Genomic DNA, 24,086 nt, shown 5'->3' with positions numbered 1-24,086 from the left:
GGTGCGGCTGGGCTGACTGCCGCGCCGTGCATGAGGCAGCTGCTTCAGGTTCTCTCGCGTGTGCTGTCCGTCTCAGGACCGTGACTCTTGTCTGCCGGTGAACCTTATGAGCGAGGACTTTTTTTTGATGACTGTAGTCAGGCACACCACAGTCACGGGCACAGGCACACGTCAAGGATGTCGTCGTCGGCCGCAAGGGTATGGGTGGATGTGCCCTGTCTGCATCCAAAGCAAAAAAAATTAAGGGACCATGTAAACTTTGGAAATAGAAAAAGAGAGGGCAAGCAGGAGAGACAAGAGCAGGTTCCTCGGCTTCACAACGAGGGCGGGCTGTCTTTCTTTGCGGCGACTTTCCGGTTCCAGCAAGGTATGTCGTCCGGGTCGGCTTGAAATGGGGAGGTTCTGGCCTGGTCTGTTGGTAGATAGATAAAGGCCTTGACTGCTTGCTTGGGTGACTGCAACTGTGTGCATGCGGGTGTGTCGTCTCTGCCCGTCCGTATTTCCGTCTGTCTGGCTTGTCTCTTTGCTGGTGATAGAGATATTGGCAGTTTGCTGGCCCAGCAGGATGGGGGTGGATTGGGATTGGGATTGGTCTGGATTGGAGACTGGGGACTGGGACTGGGACTGGAGACCAGGACTGGGACGTAGGACTTTGCTGCGAATAATACTAAAGAAAGGACTAAGCACCAACAAGCGAAGAGCTGAGTCCTACACCAACCGTTCTGCAAGTAGGTGGCCTAGTGCCCGGTCAACTGGTGCCACCAGGTACGGAGGGTCCCACTTGCTCGCAGCAAAGAGAGACTTCACTGCACGCCTGTGTGGCTGAGAAAGAGACAAGACTTTTGACTCCGCCGACTTGGATTGCCAGGAATCCCCAGCTTATTCACCGCATCCACGGGAAAGAAAAACCTTCTTCACCTCCTCGTCGTCCTCGTCTTCCTCGTCGACAGCTGTGGAGACAAGGCTGAGTGAGCTTGTTCGAGTCCTGCCTGAGTCCTAGTCGTGCTAGTCTACTCCAGGAGTGTGCCGCCCGCCATGCACGGCCGGGACCAGCCAGTCCTGGCACAGCCTGGTAGGGTTGCAACGGCGGTGCTAGGGCTGGGCTGCAGTGCAATATGCAATTGATTCCTGATGACCCTAAAGTGCAGGATGGAGTGGGGGAGGATGAAGATGTCGATGCAATTTGCCACGACGCACTTTCTCACTTTCTCCTGGTGAGATGACCTCGTTCATGAGACTGTCTCGAAGGCCAATTTCAGGGTGAGCAGCCAACCTGCTTGGGCATGCGCAGGCACGCAGGGTTGCAGTCCTACCGTCGGAAGGATTCTCTGGACTGGACTAATTGTGAATCCTACCACCACTTGGCCCTCTATCTGAGGGAACCGGGTCGGCTGTCCCTGGGGAACAACCTCGGGAGGGAAGAAGCACGGAGCGAATTTCAAATCAAGCTTGGTCATGGTGACGATCGACAACACGCGGTAGAGATCTATACAGAACACCTACCCCCAGCAAGCTCTTAATGGGCTACAGCTGGATGCGGCCGTGTGACACAGCACCAACATCAGCAAACAAAGGGCTGGTTGTTCAGCCTTGATCGACGTTCGCCTCTCTCCAGGGCCACCTCCAACAGACAAATAGCCATCTGACAGGTCCCACGACACAGGGACAGCAGCGCAGATGGACCGTCGAGGTGGCGGCTTTTTTGGGGGCCGATATGCATCTAGAAGCATCTGAGACTGCTGCTGCTTACCTAGAGGGTATCATGTTCATTCATCCGCACTCCGTGGGGCCTTTGGAATGCCGTCCCGACTTGGAACGGGCAGAGGCCGCGCTGATATGCCCGAGGTCCGCATTCAATGGAACGGGACCACTGGGTCAGGTGCTGGCGGATGCTTCTTCAACCACAGGGCTCTCTTGACCCGAATTTTTGGCTTTTCTTTGTCCGCCTGCGCAAGCCATGCTGCATCAAGACTGCCACTCTTCAACCCAGTCTGTGCTATCGTCATATCTCGTAACGCAACAGAAAGTTGTAAAATCGTTGGCGGGCATCATTCGTGGCCATACAGGTGCACAGCCTGCCGTCCAACGGGCGGTGAGAATCTCTGCGAACTTCCAACCCGCGAGCCGAGCCGAGCGAGCGAACGAGCGCACGTTGAGTGTCAGACTAGTCTGGGTAGACTAAGGGAGACCGAGGACAAGGTAGTCCTGTCAACTGAGATCGCCAGAGGACCGTGCTCTACTGCACGGCATCACTACCAGTGCATAACCTTTCCGCACCCGACATCTTAGACAACCAACCACAGCATTCTTCATCATCTTCATCGTCAAATGGGAAGGGTGCCCGTCGCATGGTGGTGCCGAATATAGCTCTCGCCGATCCGACCATCGTGATCAGTAGGCCGTTCTATTTCCAATCACCCTACAGCAGCAACAGCCCAGTCGAACGAGCCCTTCCCGCTGCCGTCCGGCAGTGCAACCGACGCCGGCAGAGCACACGCCCGCGGTGCCCAAGGAGCAAGCGAACAGACCCAGGACCCTCGAGTAGGGGGGGCGGAGCTGCGGCTGAGCCATGTGGGCACAGCTGAGTCGGTGGGACAGGGATCTTTGCTCTTCACCACCACGGCGCTTAAGCACGTAGCGACATTTGCCAGTCCCCACACTAGGGTGAGCAGGATGCACAGGATTCACACCGGGGAAAGAAAACCCCAATCACGTATGCGATTCTGATTCTGGATCGCGTGGCATTGCAGCTGTTCCATTTGCTGCGTTGGCTAGCACAGGCACATGTCTTGTCTAGCTGCTATTTGGAATTTGAACTGATGACGGCGTGGACCTGCGTAGATTTGCCCTCGCGGCTATTGTCATTGACTGAGTCTCCTGATTTGGCGACCTGCCGCGAGATGCGCTTGCTGAGCGACCAACCGCGCATTGCAAAACTGCCCTGCACACATGTCTTTAAGTTCGTATTTATTTTTTCCTTTTCTCTCTTTTTTCCTATTTTCAGAACTGTTTCTTCACAATTTGACACCTTGCATGGCCTGTTAGACTCGTGAGCCCAGCATGCTTGTCAGCCACCGAGCTGGCGGCTGGCGGCTTCTGATTACGAGATGCACTCCAAGTTCCATGGAATTGAGTGCTGCATGCATTTGACAAATGTGACAATGCCCTGCTATTTTGATGAACCTATGAGCTTTATTTTGGTGTTTGGGGGGAGGGGGGAAGGGGGGCAAGCCGCATGAGCGGAAAACCAGTGGTGGCTATGACTTGCTCGCGTCTCTGGCCTTGGTGTGATCTTGGCGGTGACGGTTGTTAGTGGTGTTGCTTGCTATTTTTCGAACTTGATAGATCTTCAACAGCACTGCCTGGATGATTTCCTGTGCTGTGGAAGGGAAATGGTGACAGTGATGGAGCAGTCAGGATCACCGCCATCAGTTGAGCTTCTCTAAGACAAGATGGGGTGGGAAGCAGGGTATTCGCTGCCCGAAGGTGGGACGATCGATAACCGTTATGTAGTCGAAGCCCACTGATGACAGCGGAGCTGTCTGTCTTTTGTAGACTTCTATTGTACGATGCTTTGACAAACTCCTTTCACGATAGACTTTGAAAACAGTTTGAAAGCTGGCTCAGTAGCTGAGCTTGAACATTTACTCAATTCAGCGACTTCCATCGTAAACTTTGAGGGCCCGGAATCGCAGTCCAGACGTAGTGACAGAGTGTCTTACCGAGAACACTATATATGCCATTCTTCTTGATCACTTGCCTCGGGTACCCTTCTTCTCTTCCTAACCAATGCATCGGTAAAGCAGCACCTCACTCTGGCATGGTAAGAGAAGAGTTTCTAAGCAATACCTGGGTACTTGGGTACCTGGGTACCGAGGTTGTCTTAGACGGGGACCAGATTATGTAAGCCTTATCGATACGATACCGGCAGGGTGCATCATCGGCAGCCACTAATAAAAAAGTTAATGTTCAGCAGAATGATGAATTGAGCGTTGAGCGTACCTGGGTTGGTAGTTGACTGCCACCGACTTTGACGATTCTTAGAGCGCGGTGCGCTACACCTTTTGGACGCCATGTCGCGCAGAGCAGTGAGCAACTTCTCGCACCCAATGGCCAATCCTTGTGGACTAACCTCACTTTTCTCAGGTTGCGACCGCCCCATGGGCTCGATCCCTCTGCCGGGCGAACAGCCGAATTTCGATTCAAAGCGTAATGAGTCAACGTCTCCCGCGCACAACATTCCGGCAGCATTCCTACCGCCAATTGACAAGAGTGATACCCTCTGGTCGAGCGACATTTTCACAAGCGCACGGAACCGAGTTCTCCTTCGCAGATATTCCAACCGAAAACAAAACGCCACAGACCCTGACGGAGAAGATCGTGCAGCGCCATGCTGTCGGCCTCCCAGAGGGAAAGCTCGTTCGGAGCGGCGACTACGTACAGATCGAGCCCTACCGATGTATGTCTCACGACAACACCTGGCCAATCGCCAAGAAGTTCATGTCCATGGGCGCCACCCAGGTCAAGGACCCCAAGCAGATGGTTTTTGCACTCGATCATGACGTTCAGAACAAGACCGAGTCCAATTTGAAGAAATACGAGCAAATTCAGGAATTTGCAAAGAAGCATGGTGTCGTGTTCTACCCGGCCGGCTATTCAATCGGTCACCAGGTCATGGTGGGTTGCTCCCGTGGCTCGAAAGGCGGTCTGATATATGCTAACAGCCCGTCAGGTGGAGGAGCTGTATGTCTGGCCGGGCACATTGTGCGTAGCGTCGGACAGTCATAGTAATATGTACGGTGGTATCAGTGCTTTGGGAACCGCTTTAGTAAGGACAGACGCTGCGTCAATTTGGGCCACAAAGAAGAGTTGGTTTCAAATTCCTCCAGTTGCGCAGGTAACTCTTACGGGGACATTACCTCCAGGCGTCACTGGAAAAGACGTTATAGTGGCGCTATGTGGCCTGTTTAACAGCGATGTACTCAACCATGCGGTTGAGTTCACCGGCTCTGAGGAGACAATGTCTAGCATATCGGTGGATAACAGACTTACAATCAGTAATATGTCAACTGAGTGGTCTGCGCTTTCTGCAATGGTAAGTCTCGGATCCGTAGACGACTGTACTGGAAACTATCTAACTTGATACGCTACAGTTCCCCATAGACCGGACTCTGGAACGCTGGCTGCGATACAAGGCCACAGAAGCAGCGATGCACGAAAACAGGACAACAAGAGAACGAATTACCCACGAAAAGATTGACGAGCTTTACGCCAATCCTGTCCATGCCGATCCCGGAGCACATTATGCAAAGCAGCTCTACCTCAATCTCTCTACCCTATCGCCTTATATCTCAGGACCCAACTCCGTCAAAATCTCAACACCCCTCAACGAGCTCGCGCCGAAGAACATCAAGGTAAACAAGGCATACATCGTGTCTTGTACCAATTCTAGAGCCTCTGATCTCGCTGCAGCCGCCAAGGTCTTCCAGGATGCCGCAAAGGCGAATGGCGGCAAGACCCCTAAGATCGCAGACGGTGTCAAGATGTATATTGCGGCAGCTTCAGTCCGTGAGCAGGAGATCGCTGAAGATCAAGGCAGTTGGCAGACCCTGCTCGAAGCTGGCAGTATCCCACTCCCGGCCTCTTGTGGGCCTTGTATCGGACTGGGAACTGGTCTCTTAGAACCCGGCGAGGTTGGAATTTCGGCTTCGAATCGTAACTTCAAGGGTCGAATGGGCTCTCGAGATGCTCTCGCGTACCTTGCCAGTCCTGAGGTTGTGGCCGCCAGCGCCCTCAATGGCGTAATTTCAGGCACGGGCGAATATGAGGTCCCAGAGAACTACTCGGGCGTGGACTACGGTTATGGCACTGGTATGCCTGCAACCACGGAAAGCGAGCTCGGCAACGCTCTGCAACAGCTCGAGTCACTTATCGACCGGGTCGAGTCGTCCGTGGGTGGTGATGACACCTCGAAGGCCACAACTCAGATTCTTCCTGGCTTCCCCGAGAAGATTACCGGTGAGATTGTGTTCTGCGATGCCGACAACCTCGACACAGATAATATCTATCCTGGAAAGTACACATACCAGGACGACATCACAAAGGAGGGCATGGCAGCCGTCTGCATGTCGAACTACGACCCGGATTTCGGGTCAGTCGCCAAGCCCAATGACATTCTCGTCTCAGGGTTCAACTTTGGCTGCGGATCCTCAAGAGAGCAGGCTGCGACAGCAATCTTGGCCAAGCAAATACCGCTCGTCGTGTCGGGCAGCTTCGGAAACATCTTCTCGCGGAACAGCATCAACAATGCGCTCCTGGGTCTGGAGGTCCCGCGCCTCATCGAGCGCCTTCGCGCCACCTTCACCCGCGATGAGAAGACGCCAACCCGGCGGACAGGATGGACTCTAACGTGGGACGTCGCTCGGAGCGTCGTCCAGGTGCAGGAGGGCGAGAATGGGGAGCAGTGGGAGGAGAAGGTCGGCGAGTTTGCGGCCAACCTGCAGGACATTGTCGCAAAGGGCGGCTTGACGGAGTGGACTAAGCACGAGATCTCGAAGACGGAGTCATAGATATACCATGTAAAAGTGATTTGAGCTCGGGATTTGATTCTAGGCACGTAGACCTATGTACAGCAAAAAGAAATACTAACAATCTTGTGTGTAACGCTAACTAGTACATTGAGCAAGCTATGACCGTATCTACGGCCTCCAACAGGTCCCGGAGGATGGGCAGAGTTCCAACTTTTACGACAACAATGATAAGAGGAATCCAAGCCAGACGGCATATACAACAGCTTTGTGGAAAACTTTGAGAAAGCATTATTATTACATGGAGCAGACGTCCAAAAGGTCGAAGAAAAGGACCAATCACTCAATCGCTTTGCTCCGGGTCAGCGGAGCTGTCGTCAAAGATGCTCGATCAGGGCAAGCTCGATGAAAACCCTGGAAGTCTTTTGGGTGTGCCATGAAACGCAAGCTTAGGATTGTTGCCTCCTTCTGATCCAGGCTCGGGATCGAGCATCCACTGGCAAATTCAACGTGGTCTCCTGATATTGGAGACTTTTTATCCTCTATTTTCTTCCACCTGGTAGAATTGGCATGGCAAATGAGTTCCCATAAGTATTCTGGTATAAAGTGTCGGCCAACCCGCAGAGCATAACACATTTTGAGACGACTATAATCCCGCTTTTTCTGGCAGCAGAGTACGAATGTGAATAGGAGCTCAGAAGCAAAAGCAGACCACTGGAAAGGAAGCCGACGCTCGAATCTTTTAGGGGCCCGATATCCCTTCGGAGGCTTAAGTAACTATCATATAAACGAGCACATCGTCATAGTGACACTGTGACAGAAGGGAATTACCAGAACGCAATCTACCGTATAACGAACAAAAATGCAAGAGTACGAAACATCCTCTAGAAATGTTGATACGCAATATGATCCTTCCGCCCGGCAAGAATTGCTGTTCATTGGTCTGCCTATACACAACGTGTTTAAAAGACACAATTAAATAATTGCTGAAACTTGAAATAAGGATTCCCTTTGATATTTCTTTGGTGTGATACCATTGCCCTCTACGTGAGAAAGTGCGTCAAATTGTGTTACTATTATTGGCTATACTGTTTGATTGCCTACTATTCCAGGCACAGATATGTCTGATTTTGCTCTAGATAAATGCAAGAACGCTGATCAGCTGTGCGACTCTGTCGAAGCACAAGAAACGAAAGAGGAAACGACTTGAAGCCACAGACTCTTCCTTCATTTTGTGGAAGATTTTGCGCCCAACAACGACAACGGGAAAACGGCCCTGAAGATCACAACTACTTCGAGGACCACCAGGGCCAGGAAAACAACAGCGTGCCTCAATAACAAGAAGATTTGGGCAGCCAAGTGGTTCTAGAACCAAGCCAATACTTTCTTCATGTTTGGGTGCTAGATGAAAGCACTACGAGAGCAACAGCGAAGAGTCCTCTGTGAATATTGACCTGGTCCCTCGGCCCAGCTTTATGAAGGAAGTCTTGGCTACCATCATTCGGCACACGCCCAGTGGAACCTCGAGATTTTCATAGATGGCAGTTCAATGCCAAATGGGTGCCGGGAAATGTGACAGTTGGTACACATCAATAGAAGGCTAAACGGTCTTAAGAATGTGCTTGATGTTAGCCTTACGCGTCAAGTCTTGACCCCCAAAACAGCCTCGGATCGCAATTTGTCGTCCAGTCAATGAATATGCCCTGTAGATCGTATGATCGGACCGTCATATTCTGCGGCCTCTAGACTCAGGCGCCCGGTCTCATCGTTGGAAGAGTCCGGTGTCCTGAGACGACCTGACAGTACTTTTCCAGGAAGTGGGCTGGGCCAATTGCTTCTCCTGTCCTCATTATGGCGTAGGAGACTGACACTTGATGGTCTTTTCCTGCAAGGTCCTTCAGTGTCCTCTGGGCCCTGTTCACAATTGTTCTCGATCAATTGATTAGAGACCATCCGATTGGGATCGTTATCAAGGCCACCACTGGAAAATACCGTCAGCGCATGAGGACCAAGACGGACAGCTTTCTACACCTGTATTTTATGTTAGTAGTCGTTGGTGGTGATGGTGGTGGTTATATGAATCATGCAAAGGGTGCAGCTAGGGGTGTTCCGAGTCGACTGGCGTCAAGCCCTCCACCATCTTCATCCTGTCACAAATCTCAACTGACGTGTTGAGCATCTTGAGCAGCTCGCGGAAATAGCGAGCTGGCGCGACTTGGACTGTCTCCTTTTGCCATCCAGCCAAAATCTGTTCACGAGACCACTGTAGCTTGCAGAGCAACGACCTCGGTTGCTTCCCGAAGCCCACGTTCAGCACGCAAATTTGGGTGGCGACCTCCCTTTCTCTACTGGGCCTGCCCCAGGAATTCTGGATGACGGTAGCCTCAAATGCTATATCGAGGATGGTCTGGAAGTGCTGAAGGTGCAGTAGCTCGATTTTCTCCAAAAGACAAGTGTTTCATCACGCACGTAGAGGATATTGTTGGAGGGAATCCTTGGCGAAGCTCAGGGAAACTAGGGGTGATTTAGCAGCGTGACCGCTGAGAATTGGCTAGTAAGAAGGCGTTTAAGAAACGTTGCAGGTTTGGAGGGGGAGGGCAAGATGTGAATGGCTTCATGAACCTTCGTCCCTACTCCGTACGTGGCACGGACGCAGCCGGTGCGGAGAAGCGCGTGAATGGCATAAACGAGGGTAAGTGAGAAGACAATTAGCAAGTAATTAATTCGTATCAATTACAATAGGGGGTGTGTCGCGTGACAATTTGTCGCCGGAACACATCTCCCCTACCTAGGCATGGTTTGGAGTCTGGGGCGTAGAGTCTGGTTTCCTGCGAAGCGCTGCACTCCCTGGGGCCCCAGGTCCTCGGTGCTTGATTTTTTTTGGTTCTTGGACGCTTGGGATCGGGTGTCGGTGGCGCCTTCGTCTCGTGAGGATCGTGTCCTGTGACTGGCAAGCGCTTTCTCGTTGTTGCTTGACCTCATAATCAAAAATCAAAACCTGGGAGCCAGGCCTCAAAAGTCTGCACACCTGTCCTGCTCGGCCATCGTCCGTTCATGTTCTGATGCCATCGATTCGGTCCGTTCGGTGTCCTTAGGCCCCCACCTCACCTGGCTCGGATCCCCAGAGACGTCTCCTCCGTATCGACTTGCGAGAGCCTCATCTACCCCGTCAGGACAAGCTGCCCCAGCCGGATTGGTGCCCCCAGGACGACTTATGAGTCTCCTGAGTCTCTGAAACAATTGGATTGGCCGAGGTCACTGTCGTGGCTGGCGTGACTAGGCTTCTTGAGTGGCTGTCAAGACTCGCAGCAGACAAGGCACACCGGGGAAACAGGCTGATTTTGACCTGTCTCGACTCATTCTTAGTGGGCTCGTTTTCTCCACGGGCACCCACGATTTCCTCCACGACTGCCGCCATTCCACCACAATTTCCCCGACCACGTCTCGTCACCCCATGGAAACCCACTGTTGAATGCTGTGGATAGACCTAGCAGCTCTGCGACTGTGGATACGACGGTCGCCCTGCTACGTCATCGGCCCCGGCCGCTGCCAATTCTCGGCGCGAGGTTCCCTGGAAGGTCTGGAAGGTCACCATCGCCGGAACCGATCGGCCGTGGTCTGTGTCTTGTGTGGTGTCCCAGTCCCAGTCCCAGGTTGTTGGGTGAACCGACAAAGTGGGTGTGTCTACTGTGCCTGTAGCGCCCACGAGGCAGTCCCAGCATCGATCGCTAACGCACAACCTGCAGCCAAGCTCGTGGCATTGCATCAAGCGAGCTGGTGGTATTGGCCTCCATTGGGCTCGCTCTTTCTAGCGGCATCCGAGGAAACAAACGATTAACACGGCGATACCACCTAGATTACCATAGATACCGCGCAGGAGACGCAAGATCACTGACGCTCTTGACCGCCCAGCAATCAGGGCGCTCGCTACTCCACCATTTCCTTTGTCGCTGTCCGTCTCCCCAACCATTCAATATCTGTGTTGTACCAGCACAAATTCTCGCTGGTCTGGACTCGTCCCGTCCCGTCCAATTCCACCGAGTGTCCTCGAGTCGCCCGCAAACAAGCAGCAGGGGGGTGCGCAGATATTGGTCGCCCATGATCTCATTCCAGGTCTCACCTGCAGCACATCCGGCCCTTTTTTCTCGCTCCACTGGAATCGCCCCGAGTCTCCGCCAGCCGCCGAGGCCACAGGCTTGTTGCTGGTAGCTGCTTGCGCGCCGCCCGGAGAGCCTTTGTCGTTGATTGACCTCCGAGGTACTTCTCTCACCACCAAGGGTGTGGCCTCATAGCTGGGACACCAGAATCGTCCATCACCTCCCATGTGTATGGAAGGACATCCTTCTGCTTAGGAGGAGGAAGGCCGATAGAAGGGCCTCATAGCTCGGGCACCGTGGAGGCACGGTCAAGGTTCCCGCGGCTGAGGAATCCCAGCGCCAGGTTCTACGTCACTGGGATTGGAGATTCCGCCCTCTCGGATTCGAGCTCTTTGCATAACGGCCGCCAAACTGGAGAGGCCATCCTCGCACGGCAGCGCCTCCTGGCGTGCCATTGACGAGTCGACCGCAACCGCCCGCGACTCAGACTGTGATTTCCGGAAGAACAAAACCCAGACCCAGACTGTGAAGCCTTGTTCGTCGTCGTCGGCCCTCGTCTTCTCGACCATCAGGCCGGTACATCTCTGCTGGGCCTTGTTCCCAGTGCTAATCTTAGTAAGTCTCCTCGAGGTCACCAGGAGGTCACGGCCGGCGGCCCCCCAACCCAGGCCAGCTTGGCTTTTTAGCCGCACTCCCCAGGAAGTCCAAGCTGCGCCTGCGCATGTGCCCCGCACAATCTCACGACTCTCCCCATTCTGTCGCCTGTCGTGTGGAAGCTAGCTAACCCTGCTCCCTGCTGCTAGCTCCTACAGCTGGTACTTCGTGACGCCAAGCTGCTCTATTCCTCTCATATAATAGCTCCCTTCCCTCTCTTCCGTCCTTCTTACTCCCCTCTCGCCCAAGTTTCTCAAGAGCCTGTGTGCGAGAACCCTCAAGTCTTTCCTACTTCAGCTCCCGTATCCAAACCTCTCACCATGGGGCTCACGGCAGAAACCAGCCGCGTCGTGCAGCAGTTCGACCTCAACGATGCCGACCTCAACAAGGGCGTCACCGAGTTCCTCAGCCAGATGGGTGCGTTCACCTCAATGCTCACTATTTAATCGATTGACTGACAGCTCATATCCCTTCAGACCAGGGCCTCGAGAAGGATGGTACGAGCTTGAGCCAGATTCCTACCTACGTCACCGGCGTCCCCAATGGCACCGAGAAGGTAAGCCTCACACACCTGCGCCGCGCGGACCTCAGCTCACTTTTTGCGCGCAGGGCCTCTACCTCGCGGTCGATCTAGGTGGCACAAACTTCCGAGTCTGCTCAATCCATTTGAATGGCGACACAACATTCAACCTTACTTACTCAAAGGTCGCCATACCCAGGGAGCTCATGACCGCCAAGACTGCCCAACAGCTGTTCGGCTTCCTGGCAAAGCAGATCGAGATCTTCCTTCGTACACACCACAGCGAGCACTTTGAGCACCGCGTAAGAAGACGCTTTACGTTCAGCAACCCCGAGGGCTTCAAGGATGAGGAGGTGTTCCGTCTCGGCTTCACATTCAGTTTCCCCGTTCAACAAATCGGCATCAATAAGGGCATTCTGATGCGATGGACAAAGGGCTTCGACATCCCCGACGCAGTGGGCAAGGACGTCTGCCAACTGCTACAGACCGAGATCGATAAACTTGGACTGCCGGTCAAGGTCGCCGCGCTCGTCAACGACACCGTGGGAACGCTGATGGCCCGTTCATACACTTCACCTGGCAAGAAGGGCACAATTCTGGGAGCGATTTTCGGCACCGGCACCAACGGCGCATACGTAGAAAAGCTCTCGAACGTGAAGAAGCCCGTGCAGGGCGTTTTCGATAGATCAACAGGGGAGATGGTCATCAACACGGAATGGGGATCTTTCGACAACCAACTGAACATACTTCCCAACACGACATGGGACAAGCAGTTGGACAAGGACAGCATCAACCCGGGCATTCAGATGTTCGAAAAGCGAGTTTCTGGCATGTTCCTGGGCGAGATCCTGCGGTTGAGCATCGTCGATCTGCTGAAGGACGAGAACGTCCAGCTTTTCAAGGATGAGAACTCCAGCAAGAACGACTGGCGGTCGACGACAACCGTTGCTAAAGAATCAGGCATTTTCAAGCAATGGGGAGTCGACACCGCCATCATGTCCGTTGCCGCCGCAGACAACACTCCTGACCTCGGCACTCTGCGCCAAGCACTGGAGGACCAACTGCAGGTGTACAGCCCCTCCTTGGAGGATGCTCAGGCATTCAAGGTCATCGCCGAGTCCATCGGCCGCCGCGCTGCCCGTCTCTCGGCCATCAGCATCGCTGCCATTGTCCTGAAAACCGGCAAGCTGACCGACCCAGAATGGGAGGGCGAGCCGATCGATGTGGGTGTGGACGGCAGTCTTGTCGAGCACTACCCATATTTCCGCGACATGATGTACGAGGCGTTCCGGGCTATCGAGGGCATTGGTGAGGAAGGCGCCAACAAGATCCGAATTGGCATTGCCAAGGACGGGTCTGGCGTTGGTGCTGCGCTCATTGCCCTCGTGGCGACCGGCGAGGAGAAGAGCCAACCCACCCCCGAGTTCTTGGATGAGGTAAGACTCACCCTGCAAAACTGAGGCTGCTGTTGCGAACTCCTCCACTACCACCTCCGCACGATCGACGCCGCCGTATACTGACTTTTGCTGCGCACAGCAACGTGTATCTTCTTTTTCAATTCCAGCAATTCGGTGGCACCTGCGCAAGGTCCAGCCATGGCAGTGGGCCGGACTGGGACTGATCGCCGGTCTCGTAGCAATCAGGAAGAAGGAGTTCTTTGCAGGTCTTTGGGGGCGTTTTGTGGCGCGGAACTGAGCATTGCAGGCAAGAACTTGTCTCGTCTGCACCTTTGATTACTGTATATGATATGATAATGGTTGGGCATACCATCGGAAAGCGGGTTTTCTGGCTTGGTTTGGCTTGGGCAATGCTCTGCAACTGCAACTTGCACTTCAGGTAGGGGGGTTTATCATGGTTTCATGCCGGAGTCAATCCAAAAACTGATCATTCTTCGGAAGGCTCTTCTCTGCCTGTTTGTTCTTGAGACCCCATGTACTTCATACTGCTGCTTTCTGCTCCTATTGACGGGCATTTTACCGACTGGCCAATAGCATTATATCGCGCACTTCTGCAAATGCTTAATGCGCGCGGAGGTGGTACATTATGCGAGGCATTAATCACAAGTCAGGGTGAGGTACATGTTCCCATGTCAGATCTCACTACAGGCTTTGAAGCTTTTGTGCAAAATCTCACACCTTGTCCTTGGAAGTGACCACAGCTCTGCTGCTTCAACAATCACTCTAACGTCTTCACAATAAAGCTCTTGCTCATCCATAATATATACTGTAAATGTGTTACCCTTGCATAGTCTAAACAAACCTCTATCAACAGGATCAGTCTGCGATGTCTGGACATGCCTGATTAGACAGCAGAACCCAAACACCGTCCTTTGTATCCTATGAGATACTCCCAATGCTTTCCTTTTGGTCCACCGCCTCCATTCTGCCCAAACGCCGTTTTTTTTCTCCCAAAGAAAAACCTGGTTCTATTTCCTTTTCCTCAAACACAATAAACCCTGCCGGCCAGGTAGCATCAGCTCCCGAATGCGGCGGTTGGGTACGACCTGTCCTTCTTCTTGCGCCCCATCGCCGAGCTGCTCCTCGAGCTCGAGGTCGACCCCGTCGGCGGAGAGAGGAGGTCCTTACTCCTGGACGAGCTCCGTGATGTCGCCACCATGTCCTCTGGCAGGTCGTTCCATTCCATGTCCGGCCGTTTGTTCTGGAAGGACAAGGACGACGCCGGCGGGCCGGGGCGAGCTGGCGGAGGGCCGTTCGCAGCCGGCGGTGGCATGGGCGCCCCGTTCGCGGGAGAGAACCCGGGCAGGTTCACAGCCGCGGCCGTGACGCTCGGCGGGACGGCGGAGGGCTGCTGTAGCTGCTGCGCGGCACTTCCATTTGCGACGCTCCACGCGCGGCAGTCCTGCTCCTCTCCGTCCCCTCCGGCGGGCAGCACCCGCCGCTTCATGACCCATGCGCTGCCCGGCTGCAGCTTGAAGTAGTAGCCCTCGAGCCTCGTGTCCGTCTCGAACCCGCGGCGCGCGTACCACTGCAGCCCGTCAGTGTTCTCGGTCCACACGTGCGCGTAGACCCACCGGATATTGAGCCCGTTGCCGCGGTGGTCGGCGGCGACGGTGTGCGCGGCGTCGAGAACGTCCTCGATAGCGGCAGCAGCAAGCCCCAGCCCCCGGTAGGGCGCCAGCAGGCCCAGGCTCTGGACGTAGAGGACGCGGGAATCGGGCGGGCTCACGCGGGCGTGGGCGCGGCGGGCCAGGTCGGGCGAGTAGGCGCCGGTGGCCGGATCGAAGGGGCTGGGCTCGAGGCGGCAGACCAGGCCGCCGACGACCTTGGGGGCGGCGGCGGGATCGTCGTCGCGGAAGAGGATGGCGCGGCTGAAGAGGCCCGACTGCGCCGGGTCCAGGATCGCCTTGTAGAAGCTGTCGGTGTAGTTGACGGGCAGGAGGAGGGCGTTGATGCGGCGCAGGGCGGGGATGTGGGCTTCAGTCACGGGCACGATTGTCGCGGAGGGGTGGGGGCACGGCGTCGAGGGCGGCAGGGCGGTGACTGGTGATGCTGGGAGCATAGGTGCGACGGGCTGTGCTGGTGGTGGCGGCGGTGGAGGAGGTGGCGCTTGCTGCAGTGGTTGTTCCTGCTGGGTCTGTGATGCCGGAGGAGCAGCATACTTTGGCGGTTGCTGCTTGCTGTTGGGCTGGAAGAAGGACAGGATCGAGGGCTGCTGTGCACGCGACATGGCTGGCGGGGGGGGACCAAGGAGGTCGAGGGCGGCGAGGGCTGAGTTGGGCTGGTTGTTGAGAGGTCAATTGGTCGGGTCATGCACTTGTGAGAGGCATGGCAGGGTGTGTGGGTGTTGTCACAGTAGTGTTATGGGTTGAGTGGAAGGTCGAGTCGAGGTTGAGGTTCAGGCTGGGAGTGTTGACAGGCGAGAGGCATGTTCACCCAGACTTGCCGCATTCCTCTTCCCGAGTAAATAAGGTTGGTTGCTGTCGTTGCATGTGTTCATGTCGCCCAAAGCTACACTGCGCTGCACCGCGCTGCACGGCGCTGCAGCAAATCAGGGGCGCCTACTGGCCAAGGGGTTCCAGACCGTGGGGCCGGCTGCTTCCCGACGCTACGGACCAGCTGGGGGCTACACTATGGGGGGGGGGAGAAGGGGGGAGGGCAAGGGTTGTCACCCTTACTTAGCAACTCAAGTATGCAGGTAGTCTAGGTAGACTACTTCTTTCCATGGCCCAGAAATTGGGTTGGGACAAGACAAAACAAATACTTTATTTTGGTAAGAGGAGACTTTCAACGATATACTATCCAAAGATCTAGATTTGTAGATTAGAAAGCAGTAATACAGTGATTGCAGAGTGCTCATGGTGCTATGTACCCAGGTAGTCCAGCTCACAATGTCGTAGTCCATCAGGTAGACATGCAAAAAGTTGTCCTTCCCAAAATGCCCTCTCTGGCCTAGGTGGGCTTGGTTGGGTCAGAGCACTGGGCAGCTGGCAGTTCGCATCTCACCTTGGGGGCACTTTCTCCAATCTCACTCGCATCAATCAAGACAGTCACGCAACGCAACTCACTCGTGCGCGCTCACCCAGTCTCAGTCTTGGGACCGTCTCTCTCTCTCTCTCTCCCCCCACACGCTGGCCTTACCTTACTCCATCAGCCGTCTGCCTGCTCAGGACAAAGAATCGAGCCATCCTCCATTCTTGGTCATCCATCATTTTATTGCACGCTCCAAGGGTTCAGAACCCGCTGTGCATCAAGACATCCTCGTTGAAGCTGCTGCTTGCGACCGTCTCATCACGGCATAGCCATCCTCAGCCGCCAGCCAGTCAGTCACTCAGTCACTCAGTCACTCAGTGAGTGGCCCGACTGCAGCACCACAGAGCTCGGCCCCGAGTGCCGACTGCAGCGCCCGTCCACAGCGCCCGTTCACAGCGCAAGATTACCCGCCAAGGGATCAACCAGTCCTCTATCCGTGCTGTGCTGTGCTGTCCGCCACAGTGCCGCAACCCGTTGGTTGTGCTGGCCCCGTCATCCCAGGCTCGGCGTCGCAGGTCGTCAGCCTTCCCGAAATCCAAAAATTAATTGATCAATTCCCATCGCCTCTTACACACCAAACCTCCCTACATCTTTTCTTCTTCCTCCTCCTCCTACTCTTCTTCTTTCCCCCTCTTTCCTCTCCCTCCCTCTCCCACCATGGATGAGGTTAAGCTAGAGAGCCTCTCTGGCAGAGCAGGAATCATCAAGGCCGGCCAAGATTCCGACGCCTTGGATAGAATTGTAAGTAATCATCCCCCCGTCTGCGCCCGTCTCCTATGCAGTGCTCGCCCCCAGAACTCCCCTATCAGCCTGGTTTGGATTAACCCCTCCCCAGTCACATCAGGTCCTTGACGACGTCCTCTACAATGTCATCTTCGACCTTGTCCTCGAAGTTCACCGTCAAGAGAAGACTCGCCGAGCCAACACCGCTGCCATCCGTGTAGAGAAACTGGCTGCCGACGCTGCAGACGCCTCGGACCCAGACACCAAGCCAGACATACGAACAGAGACCGATGCTGCCATATACGAGGACGGCAGAGTCCTGCTCAAGGGCAACCCATTACAGACCACAAAGGACATCCTGTGCCCACGCTGCCACCTCCCTCGTCTGCTGCACCCCACCGATGGCAGAGGAGCCCAGAAGCCAGACCCTGGAGTCATATACTGCAAGAAGCACCCTTACATCGACAAACCTGGCTACGACATTTACGGTCAGACATGGGTCGCCCCAGGCCCGGGCAGGGGCAAGAAAAAGAAGGACATGGAGAAGAAACTCGATGCTAGTGTGGACGGAACCGTCACGCCCACATCTGACGGCCAACGGCCGCCCAATGTGCTGTCATTCCCCTCCGCAACATGTAGCAAGTGCAAACGGTGCATCTTAGTGACCCGGCTGAATAATCACATGGGAGCATGTATCGGCAACAGCGGCAGGAACGCAAGTCGTGTCGCCTCGCAGAAGATCACGAACGGTGGCACTGGTGATAACACCCCTCCGTCCAGCCAGAAGGGCACGCCAGTCAATGGCTCGCGAGCGGGCAGCCCCAGGAAGCGCGATGCCGACGAAATTGATGACGACCAGGAGTCAGACGCAACTAACCCCAAGAAGAAGAACAAGAAACTCAAGGGACCAACCACCAAGATCCTGCTCAAGAACAAACCCAAGAAGGAAAAGGACAAGGTCAAGACCAGCTCCTTCCTCAGCGTCGAGTCCAAGATCGACGATGAGGATGACGAGGACGACAAGAAATCAACTGTCCAAGTGGCGCCCAAGAAATCCACTTCAAAGCAGCCCTCGCCTGCCAAGAAATTGAAAGTCGGAGCCTCAAAACCACATTCTGCATCGCCCAAACCAAAGAACGGTAGCCAGGTAGATGCAGGCTACGAGTCTTCAGACACCCTCTCAGATCCCCCACATGCGTAATGGGATCTCGACGGCGAGGAAAGCGGGTTTGGAAGAAGGGGGGTGGAGGTTTGGTTTCAAGTCGCATTTCGCATTTCATGGTGTCGGTCGGTCATCATTTTGGGGTTCCCAAGAATAAACTTGAGCTTTGGATGGTCTTGCATAGGGTGCGGAGGGTGGCGTCATTCGATGCAACAATACTGGCGTTTTGCAGGGTGTCAATCTGTTCGAGAGAGCGAGAGAGAGAAAGAGAGAAGTTGTGGTAGAGACTTTGGCGGTGGAGCGCGGGTTTGAGGCGTGGTGTTGTGGATCACCTTAGCCAGAGAATAAAGGTTCTGCACCCAGCGGTCTTTTTTGTTCCGGAGATGTGCCTCTTTTTGGTCTTCTACTGGGCGAGTCCGAACCATCTGCCTGGTGAGCGGGTTCTCAAAGTCTAGGGCAAGCCTGACAGAGTCTCTGATGTGATTAATTGTGCAGTGGTCCTCAGATAAATACCCAGGAGTCCGTAGCTGAGATACCAATATAGCAGTAGTCATCAGCCGTTAGGAATTTTATGAGCATAAGAATATCGAGATCTATTCCTGGATCAATTTGGCTTCATGGGCGTTGTTTCGGGAGCGGCTGCCCAACAGACGCGAGGCACGACGGAGGAAGACGTACACCGGCTACGATGTCTCGTGATTTCCTTTAAGGAGTGGAAAGCCACAGGCGAGGGAGTCAAGTCATATGTACACGCACTCAGTAACAATACCCTGAGACAGAACGGCACGCTGGGTATTAATTGTTCTATTGGGCTTGACGGTCCCAGAGGATCTCCACTCCGCCACCGCGATAGATATGTTGACTTAGATGCCACTGGCCACCCCAGTATGGCCAGTCAAAGCTATGTTGAGATCGCTCAATCTCATGAATGTGCATAAACTCAGGGATTGCTGAGCGCAGCAGTCAAGTGTCCTCGCACGAGGTGCGCGAGACAAACAGGCATGTGCAGGACTCAGCGGCCATGTGCTAGATTCTTTACGGGACAGTGTCCTTTCCCTTGCGGGATGCCCTTCACTAAATTGGTGGGCATCATTCTCTCGCAGTCAACTTTGGTCGCAGAGACAGGCCAGCACTTAGCCAACGGATGTGTGTGCCGACAGCAAAGGAAGCCCGCGCTCCCGTTACTACACCACTCCAGCCGCTTTTTCACTTAGGAATTGAAATCTAGCTCAAGACTCCTCAGCCTCCCCAGACGCCTCAACGACGCGGGCCCGGACAATCTTGACCTCCTGGACAGGCCTGTCCTCGGAGTCGGTCTCGACGAGGCCCAGGCGGCGCACGACGCCCATGCCGCCCTTGACGCGGCCGAAGATGGTGTGCTTGCCGTCCAACCAGGGCGTGGGCGCCAGCGTGATGAAGAACTGGCTGCCGTTGGTGTCGGGCCCGGCGTTGGCCATGCTCAGGATCCCGGCGCCCGTGTGCTTGAGCTGCAGCGGGCGCGCGATCTCGTCGGCGAACTTGTCGCCGTAGATGGAGGTGCCGCCGCGGCCCGTGCCCGTCGGGTCGCCGCCCTGGATCATGAAGTCCGGGATGATGCGGTGGAACACCGTCTCGTTGTAGTAGCCGCGCTGCGCCAGCGTCTCGAAGTTGGCGCACGTCTTGGGCGCGTGGGAGGTGTACAGCTCGACGGTGATCGTGCCCTGCGCGGGGTGGTGACGGGTTTGGTTAGTTTGGAAATGGAGTGGAGTGGAGAGGAGAGGCATGGGTGGTATTGTGTGGGCTTACCATGGAGGTGTCCAGAGCTACCTCTTTCGCCATCTTGTCTGTTGGCCCCCAGTCGAGCTGGCTTGGTGGAATGGGAAGTCAAAGGTCGGATTCAATCCTGGATGGAGATTGGGGAGCCTGGTGCGAAGCTTGTGCATTTGAGTGGGTAAGGCTGAGCCTTGCAGGGTGCGTCTTCCCTGTCCGATGACGCCACAGGGGAGCTTTCACTGGACCCTAGGCGGCCACCTCAGCACTTCACCCCTTCTGCAAGGCTGGAACAGCTTCCTTTACCGCCCAACCACAAACGGATGGGTTGAGCAAGCCACGGCCAGTCTTTGATCATATTGTTGTCTCACTTCATACTGTACGCTCTTTGTGAACTGGGTCACTACCTCAAACTTGAGTCACACCCCGACCAATAATTTCTGAACAAGAACTCCAATCACAACCAACATGCTTACGGTCATTCTGTACCGGTATACTTGCTAGGCTGTCCTCTGCCGGCGCCACCTCATCCTCACCCGTCTGCCCAGTTAGACATTGACGAGGCCTCAACCTGTCAAATCAACTTGATATTCTGGACAGCAGTGGAGCTCCAACCAGGCATCATCTTCAACGCCCGTGGTTTCAGGCATTGCCTTTGGTCCAAGAACAGCCTAAACTCACTAGGTAGACATTTCGCCCATTTACAAAGTGCCGGGGGAAGCCCATCTTTATATACGGCCCGTGGCTTAGAGACAACCTTGGAAATATTGCAGCCTCATTCAGAAATTCAGACTCCTCAACTCCTACTCATCGCATCATCATGGCTGAAGCAGACCCCTCCGCCATGTCGGCCGCCACGGCGATACCGTCTGCCCTCCCAGACGAGCACACCATCCAGCCCGTCCCGACGGTGTGGGAAATGCTTGTTGCTAAGGACTTCTTTTCTATCGAGGCCAAGATGGTTGTCAGTGCCATCCTCATCATCTACGTCGGCGCACACGCCTCGCTACGCAGACCTCCCTCCGCGGCACCGCCCACCAAGTTGAAGAGGAAGGGCGGCAAACTGGTCGTCGATGACGAAAAAGAGCATTTTGCCCAAGGCTTTCAGGCCTCAGACGCTATCGTTTTTCCCTTCATCGCCGCTGCTGTCCTCATCGGGCTGTACTACCTCATCAAGTGGCTCCAAGACCCTGCCATCCTCAACATGATCCTGAGACTGTACATGGCCATGACCGGTATCCTGTCCATCGGGGTCTTCTTTGGGGATTGTTTTCAATTCGCGCTGAATCTCGTCTCGCCAGACTATTGGGCCGACCGAAGGGGCCGCGTCTTCGAGGTAGATACCGCCAGCCGCAGTCACAAGCTCTTGAAGGCTCCGCAGAAGGAGGGCTCGGAGAAAGAGGATGACCCTAAGAAACACCTACCCCTTCCAGGCTTTGCTTCAGAGCTGAATGTTCCTGCTAGCATCCGGGAGTCTGCTTGGGTGTTCCGACACTTTCTAAAAGAAAGCTGTGTCTTGAAAATCCGCGTCCCTGGCGACGGCTTTACGGGAGACGTCAAGATTACCACGATTGTCGGCTTCATGCTTGGCTGTGCCGTCGAGGGCCTGTACTTGTACACCGAGTCAACGATGCTGTCCAACATAATCGGCCTCTCAGTCTGCTACATGGCTTTCAACTGGATGTCTGTGACCTCCTTCTCCATCGGAACCATGGTCCTGGTTGGCCTGTTTTTCTACGACATCGTCATGGTTTTCTACACGCCCTTCATGGTAGCAGTCGCCACGCAGGTTGACGCGCCGCTCAAGCTGACATACGAGACTTCCGGGGGGAGGAGCAGCCTTCTCGGCCTCGGCGATATTGTCATCCCCGGCATCTTCATCTGCCTGGCGCTGCGGTTCGATCTGTGGAGGCATTACCAGCGCAAGGTCACGCGCGTGCAACAGGATCTCAAGACAGTCACCAAGGATAACAAAGAAGATGAGGCCGCTGGTGAAAACACGACCGCAGGCGAAAAGACCACGGTCCAGACCGCATACCGCACTGTCAAGGCGCCCTTTGTGGATCCTCGCGGCCAATGGGGCAACTTCCTTTGGACCACGAGCCCGCGGGATCTCATGTTCGGACAAACCCCCGTCAAGTCCCTGTCTGACGCCGATTTCCCAAAGACGTATTTCCGCAACACCCTCCTGGGTTACCTGGTTGGCATGTTGGCGACCCTTGTCGTGCTGGTGATCTTCAAGCATGGCCAGCCTGCCCTGCTGTATCTTGTGCCTGGCGTGGCTGGTGCGGCATGGCTTACTGGTCTGGTCAACGGTGACCTGAAGGACATGTGGGAATACACCGAGGACGGAAGCCTGGACGTGGAAGACGTTGTTGTTGAGGTTGACGGCGATGGCAATGTCATCGAGAAGAAGAAAGCAGACTCGAAGGAGAATGCTTCCAAAGACAAGGATGAGGTGGAGGCGAAAGAGAAGAAGAAGGAGAAATCGGGTGCGAAGAAGGATAAGAGCGATTACGAATTGTTTACCTTCTCGATCACCGTCCCTAGGGAGGACAGTCTGAAGGAGGACTAGGCTATCTAGGGCTGTGACTGGTAGGGAAAAGCTCATTAGGCATGGGCTGTAATCATGAACAACCCTAATAGTCGAGGGAAGTCTGGGCATTATTCTACTAGCATGGTATGCTAATAATGATATCGATGGATTCTGTATTGCACACCGCGGAAAGACCCTCGCAACTTGAAGACGGTGCCGTAGTAAGCTTGCACATCAATAGCGAGAGGTGATTTCAGTCGCAGTGGCCTGCCAATCGACTTAGATTCGTTTCACTGTGATTGAATCTTCTCCAGCCATCTCTGAAATGTTGGGGATCGGCTCTGCCATTGTCCCTCATCCGGGTGGTGCATGTTCCATAGAATAGGGATACGCAGAATCATACTTATCATCCCCGCGTGGCATTGAATCCTTTTCTTCTTTTCTTTGTTTCTTTGCTCCTTGCTTAGACAGAACTCCCGGAGCATCTTAAATAGCTTAAGGCAGACTTACGATGATCGTACTCGTTTCGATAAAGTGGACTTGTGAGATTGGTATGCAATTAACAAAAACTCGCCTCACATGTTTATGGACGTGAATATACCAGAGCTATTCGACATAGACGGAGGGAGGCACACAAATAGCTTGTACTCATCCAGTCCGTTCAAAAATGAGCTGACAAATCCAGTCATGAAGACCGACTGAGACTGTGTGTACTCGAGGTAATCGGTAAGTATGTACCTCTCAGCAACTAGTTGCCTTTCAGGAGGATCACATTTTGTGTCACTCTTGTTTCGCTTAGTAAGACCCGTCCCCCCCCCCCCCCATATTGGAGATGTTCCCATGAGGCGGCCATAATGAATTATCTTGGAAGCATTGATGATAGATCCCCTCCAAAACGGAGACTTTTACCTGTCCAGTCTCATTCGTTGTTACGACTTTGTAGGGGAAGATGCTACCTGTTCATCGAAACCGTCAGTCATTCACTGGTCCTCAATGGCCTTCTCACTTGCTTCCTAAATCGGGGCCTTAATTATTACGGCCCGATACCAAACAAGTAATACCCCTTGGTGTTCCTCTATCTCTTTATGTCCTCGTCTCAACAGATGTGAAACCTTTCTTCTTGTAGGAACAGCGACTTGCTTTTGACATCACAGCTGCGGACGGGATCGGCCAAGACGATTATGGTGTTTTTCATCTCCCTTGATCACTGGGCCGCCCGTTTATTGTGCATGTAAGACTGATAGATACCGATATGACCATTTAGCAACGAGGCTGCCGTTCAATATCTATATACTGCGATATATTGCGCGATCTTCTAAGATATCTGGAGAAATATATACGAACCACTTGATTCTCTAAAGGCCTGCAGCACACTTTGGTGAGTGCGCGTGACCAATGATCGGTGGAGGCCGCGGAATCTACGATCCATTGAATCTATCAGCGAACAATCAATTGTAATTAATTGTGATCTGTCCTGTTCACAACCATGTCAAGACTGGGGGCGCTGTGGTCTCGCGATGGGAGACAAGGGATTCAGGTCTCAATCAGAAACCTGAGGTTGGCGACGTCGGCCCTCACCGCATATTAATCGCGGCCCCGGTCTGACCTCGATATGCGAGCTGCCGTTG

At 54.3% G+C, this 24,086-nt stretch overlaps 7 protein-coding genes across 7 annotated transcripts; 4 read left to right on the top strand and 3 right to left on the bottom strand.

Annotated features, from left to right (window-relative positions):
* Window positions 1-4,212: 4,212 nt before the first annotated feature.
* J7T55_011682 (homoaconitase) lies at window positions 4,213-6,569 on the top strand (the record flags this gene model as incomplete). The annotated part of the gene is made up of 4 exons (XM_053136491.1): window positions 4,213-4,677; window positions 4,733-4,764; window positions 4,975-5,095; window positions 5,154-6,569. 4 exons carry the CDS (start codon window positions 4,213-4,215, stop codon window positions 6,567-6,569), a joined length of 2,034 nt encoding a protein of 677 aa, XP_052999488.1.
* Window positions 6,570-10,932: 4,363 nt separating this feature from the next.
* J7T55_011681 (uncharacterized protein) lies at window positions 10,933-11,193 on the bottom strand (the record flags this gene model as incomplete). Its single annotated transcript, XM_053136490.1, has 1 exon — window positions 10,933-11,193. The coding sequence occupies one exon, from the start codon at window positions 11,191-11,193 to the stop codon at window positions 10,933-10,935; it is 261 nt and encodes an 86-aa protein (XP_052999487.1).
* A 405-nt stretch (window positions 11,194-11,598) lies between these two features.
* J7T55_011680 (glucokinase) lies at window positions 11,599-13,493 on the top strand (the record flags this gene model as incomplete). Its single annotated transcript, XM_053136489.1, has 4 exons — window positions 11,599-11,695; window positions 11,755-11,834; window positions 11,888-13,234; window positions 13,335-13,493. 4 exons carry the CDS (start codon window positions 11,599-11,601, stop codon window positions 13,491-13,493), a joined length of 1,683 nt encoding a protein of 560 aa, XP_052999486.1.
* A 777-nt stretch (window positions 13,494-14,270) lies between these two features.
* J7T55_011679 (uncharacterized protein) lies at window positions 14,271-15,485 on the bottom strand (the record flags this gene model as incomplete). Its single annotated transcript, XM_053136488.1, has 1 exon — window positions 14,271-15,485. One exon carries the CDS (start codon window positions 15,483-15,485, stop codon window positions 14,271-14,273), a length of 1,215 nt encoding a protein of 404 aa, XP_052999485.1.
* Window positions 15,486-16,945: 1,460 nt separating this feature from the next.
* J7T55_011678 (transcriptional activator) lies at window positions 16,946-18,212 on the top strand (the record flags this gene model as incomplete). The annotated part of the gene is made up of 2 exons (XM_053136487.1): window positions 16,946-17,029; window positions 17,133-18,212. 2 exons carry the CDS (start codon window positions 16,946-16,948, stop codon window positions 18,210-18,212), a joined length of 1,164 nt encoding a protein of 387 aa, XP_052999484.1.
* Window positions 18,213-19,402: 1,190 nt separating this feature from the next.
* On the bottom strand, window positions 19,403-19,991 carry J7T55_011677 (peptidyl-prolyl cis-trans isomerase-like 1; the record flags this gene model as incomplete). The annotated part of the gene is made up of 2 exons (XM_053136486.1): window positions 19,403-19,873; window positions 19,959-19,991. 2 exons carry the CDS (start codon window positions 19,989-19,991, stop codon window positions 19,403-19,405), a joined length of 504 nt encoding a protein of 167 aa, XP_052999483.1.
* A 751-nt stretch (window positions 19,992-20,742) lies between these two features.
* On the top strand, window positions 20,743-22,497 carry J7T55_011676 (signal peptide peptidase; the record flags this gene model as incomplete). The annotated part of the gene is made up of 1 exon (XM_053136485.1): window positions 20,743-22,497. The coding sequence occupies one exon, from the start codon at window positions 20,743-20,745 to the stop codon at window positions 22,495-22,497; it is 1,755 nt and encodes a 584-aa protein (XP_052999482.1).
* Between the last annotated feature and the right edge of the window lie 1,589 nt (window positions 22,498-24,086).

This window comes from Diaporthe amygdali (assembly GCF_026229845.1).
Source record: "Diaporthe amygdali strain CAA958 chromosome Unknown NODE_2_length_3802984_cov_64_841326, whole genome shotgun sequence".
NCBI lineage: Eukaryota > Fungi > Ascomycota > Sordariomycetes > Diaporthales > Diaporthaceae > Diaporthe > Diaporthe amygdali.
The sequence above is the reverse complement of the archived record's forward strand: the minus strand, read 5'-3'. Positions and strand labels throughout refer to the sequence as shown.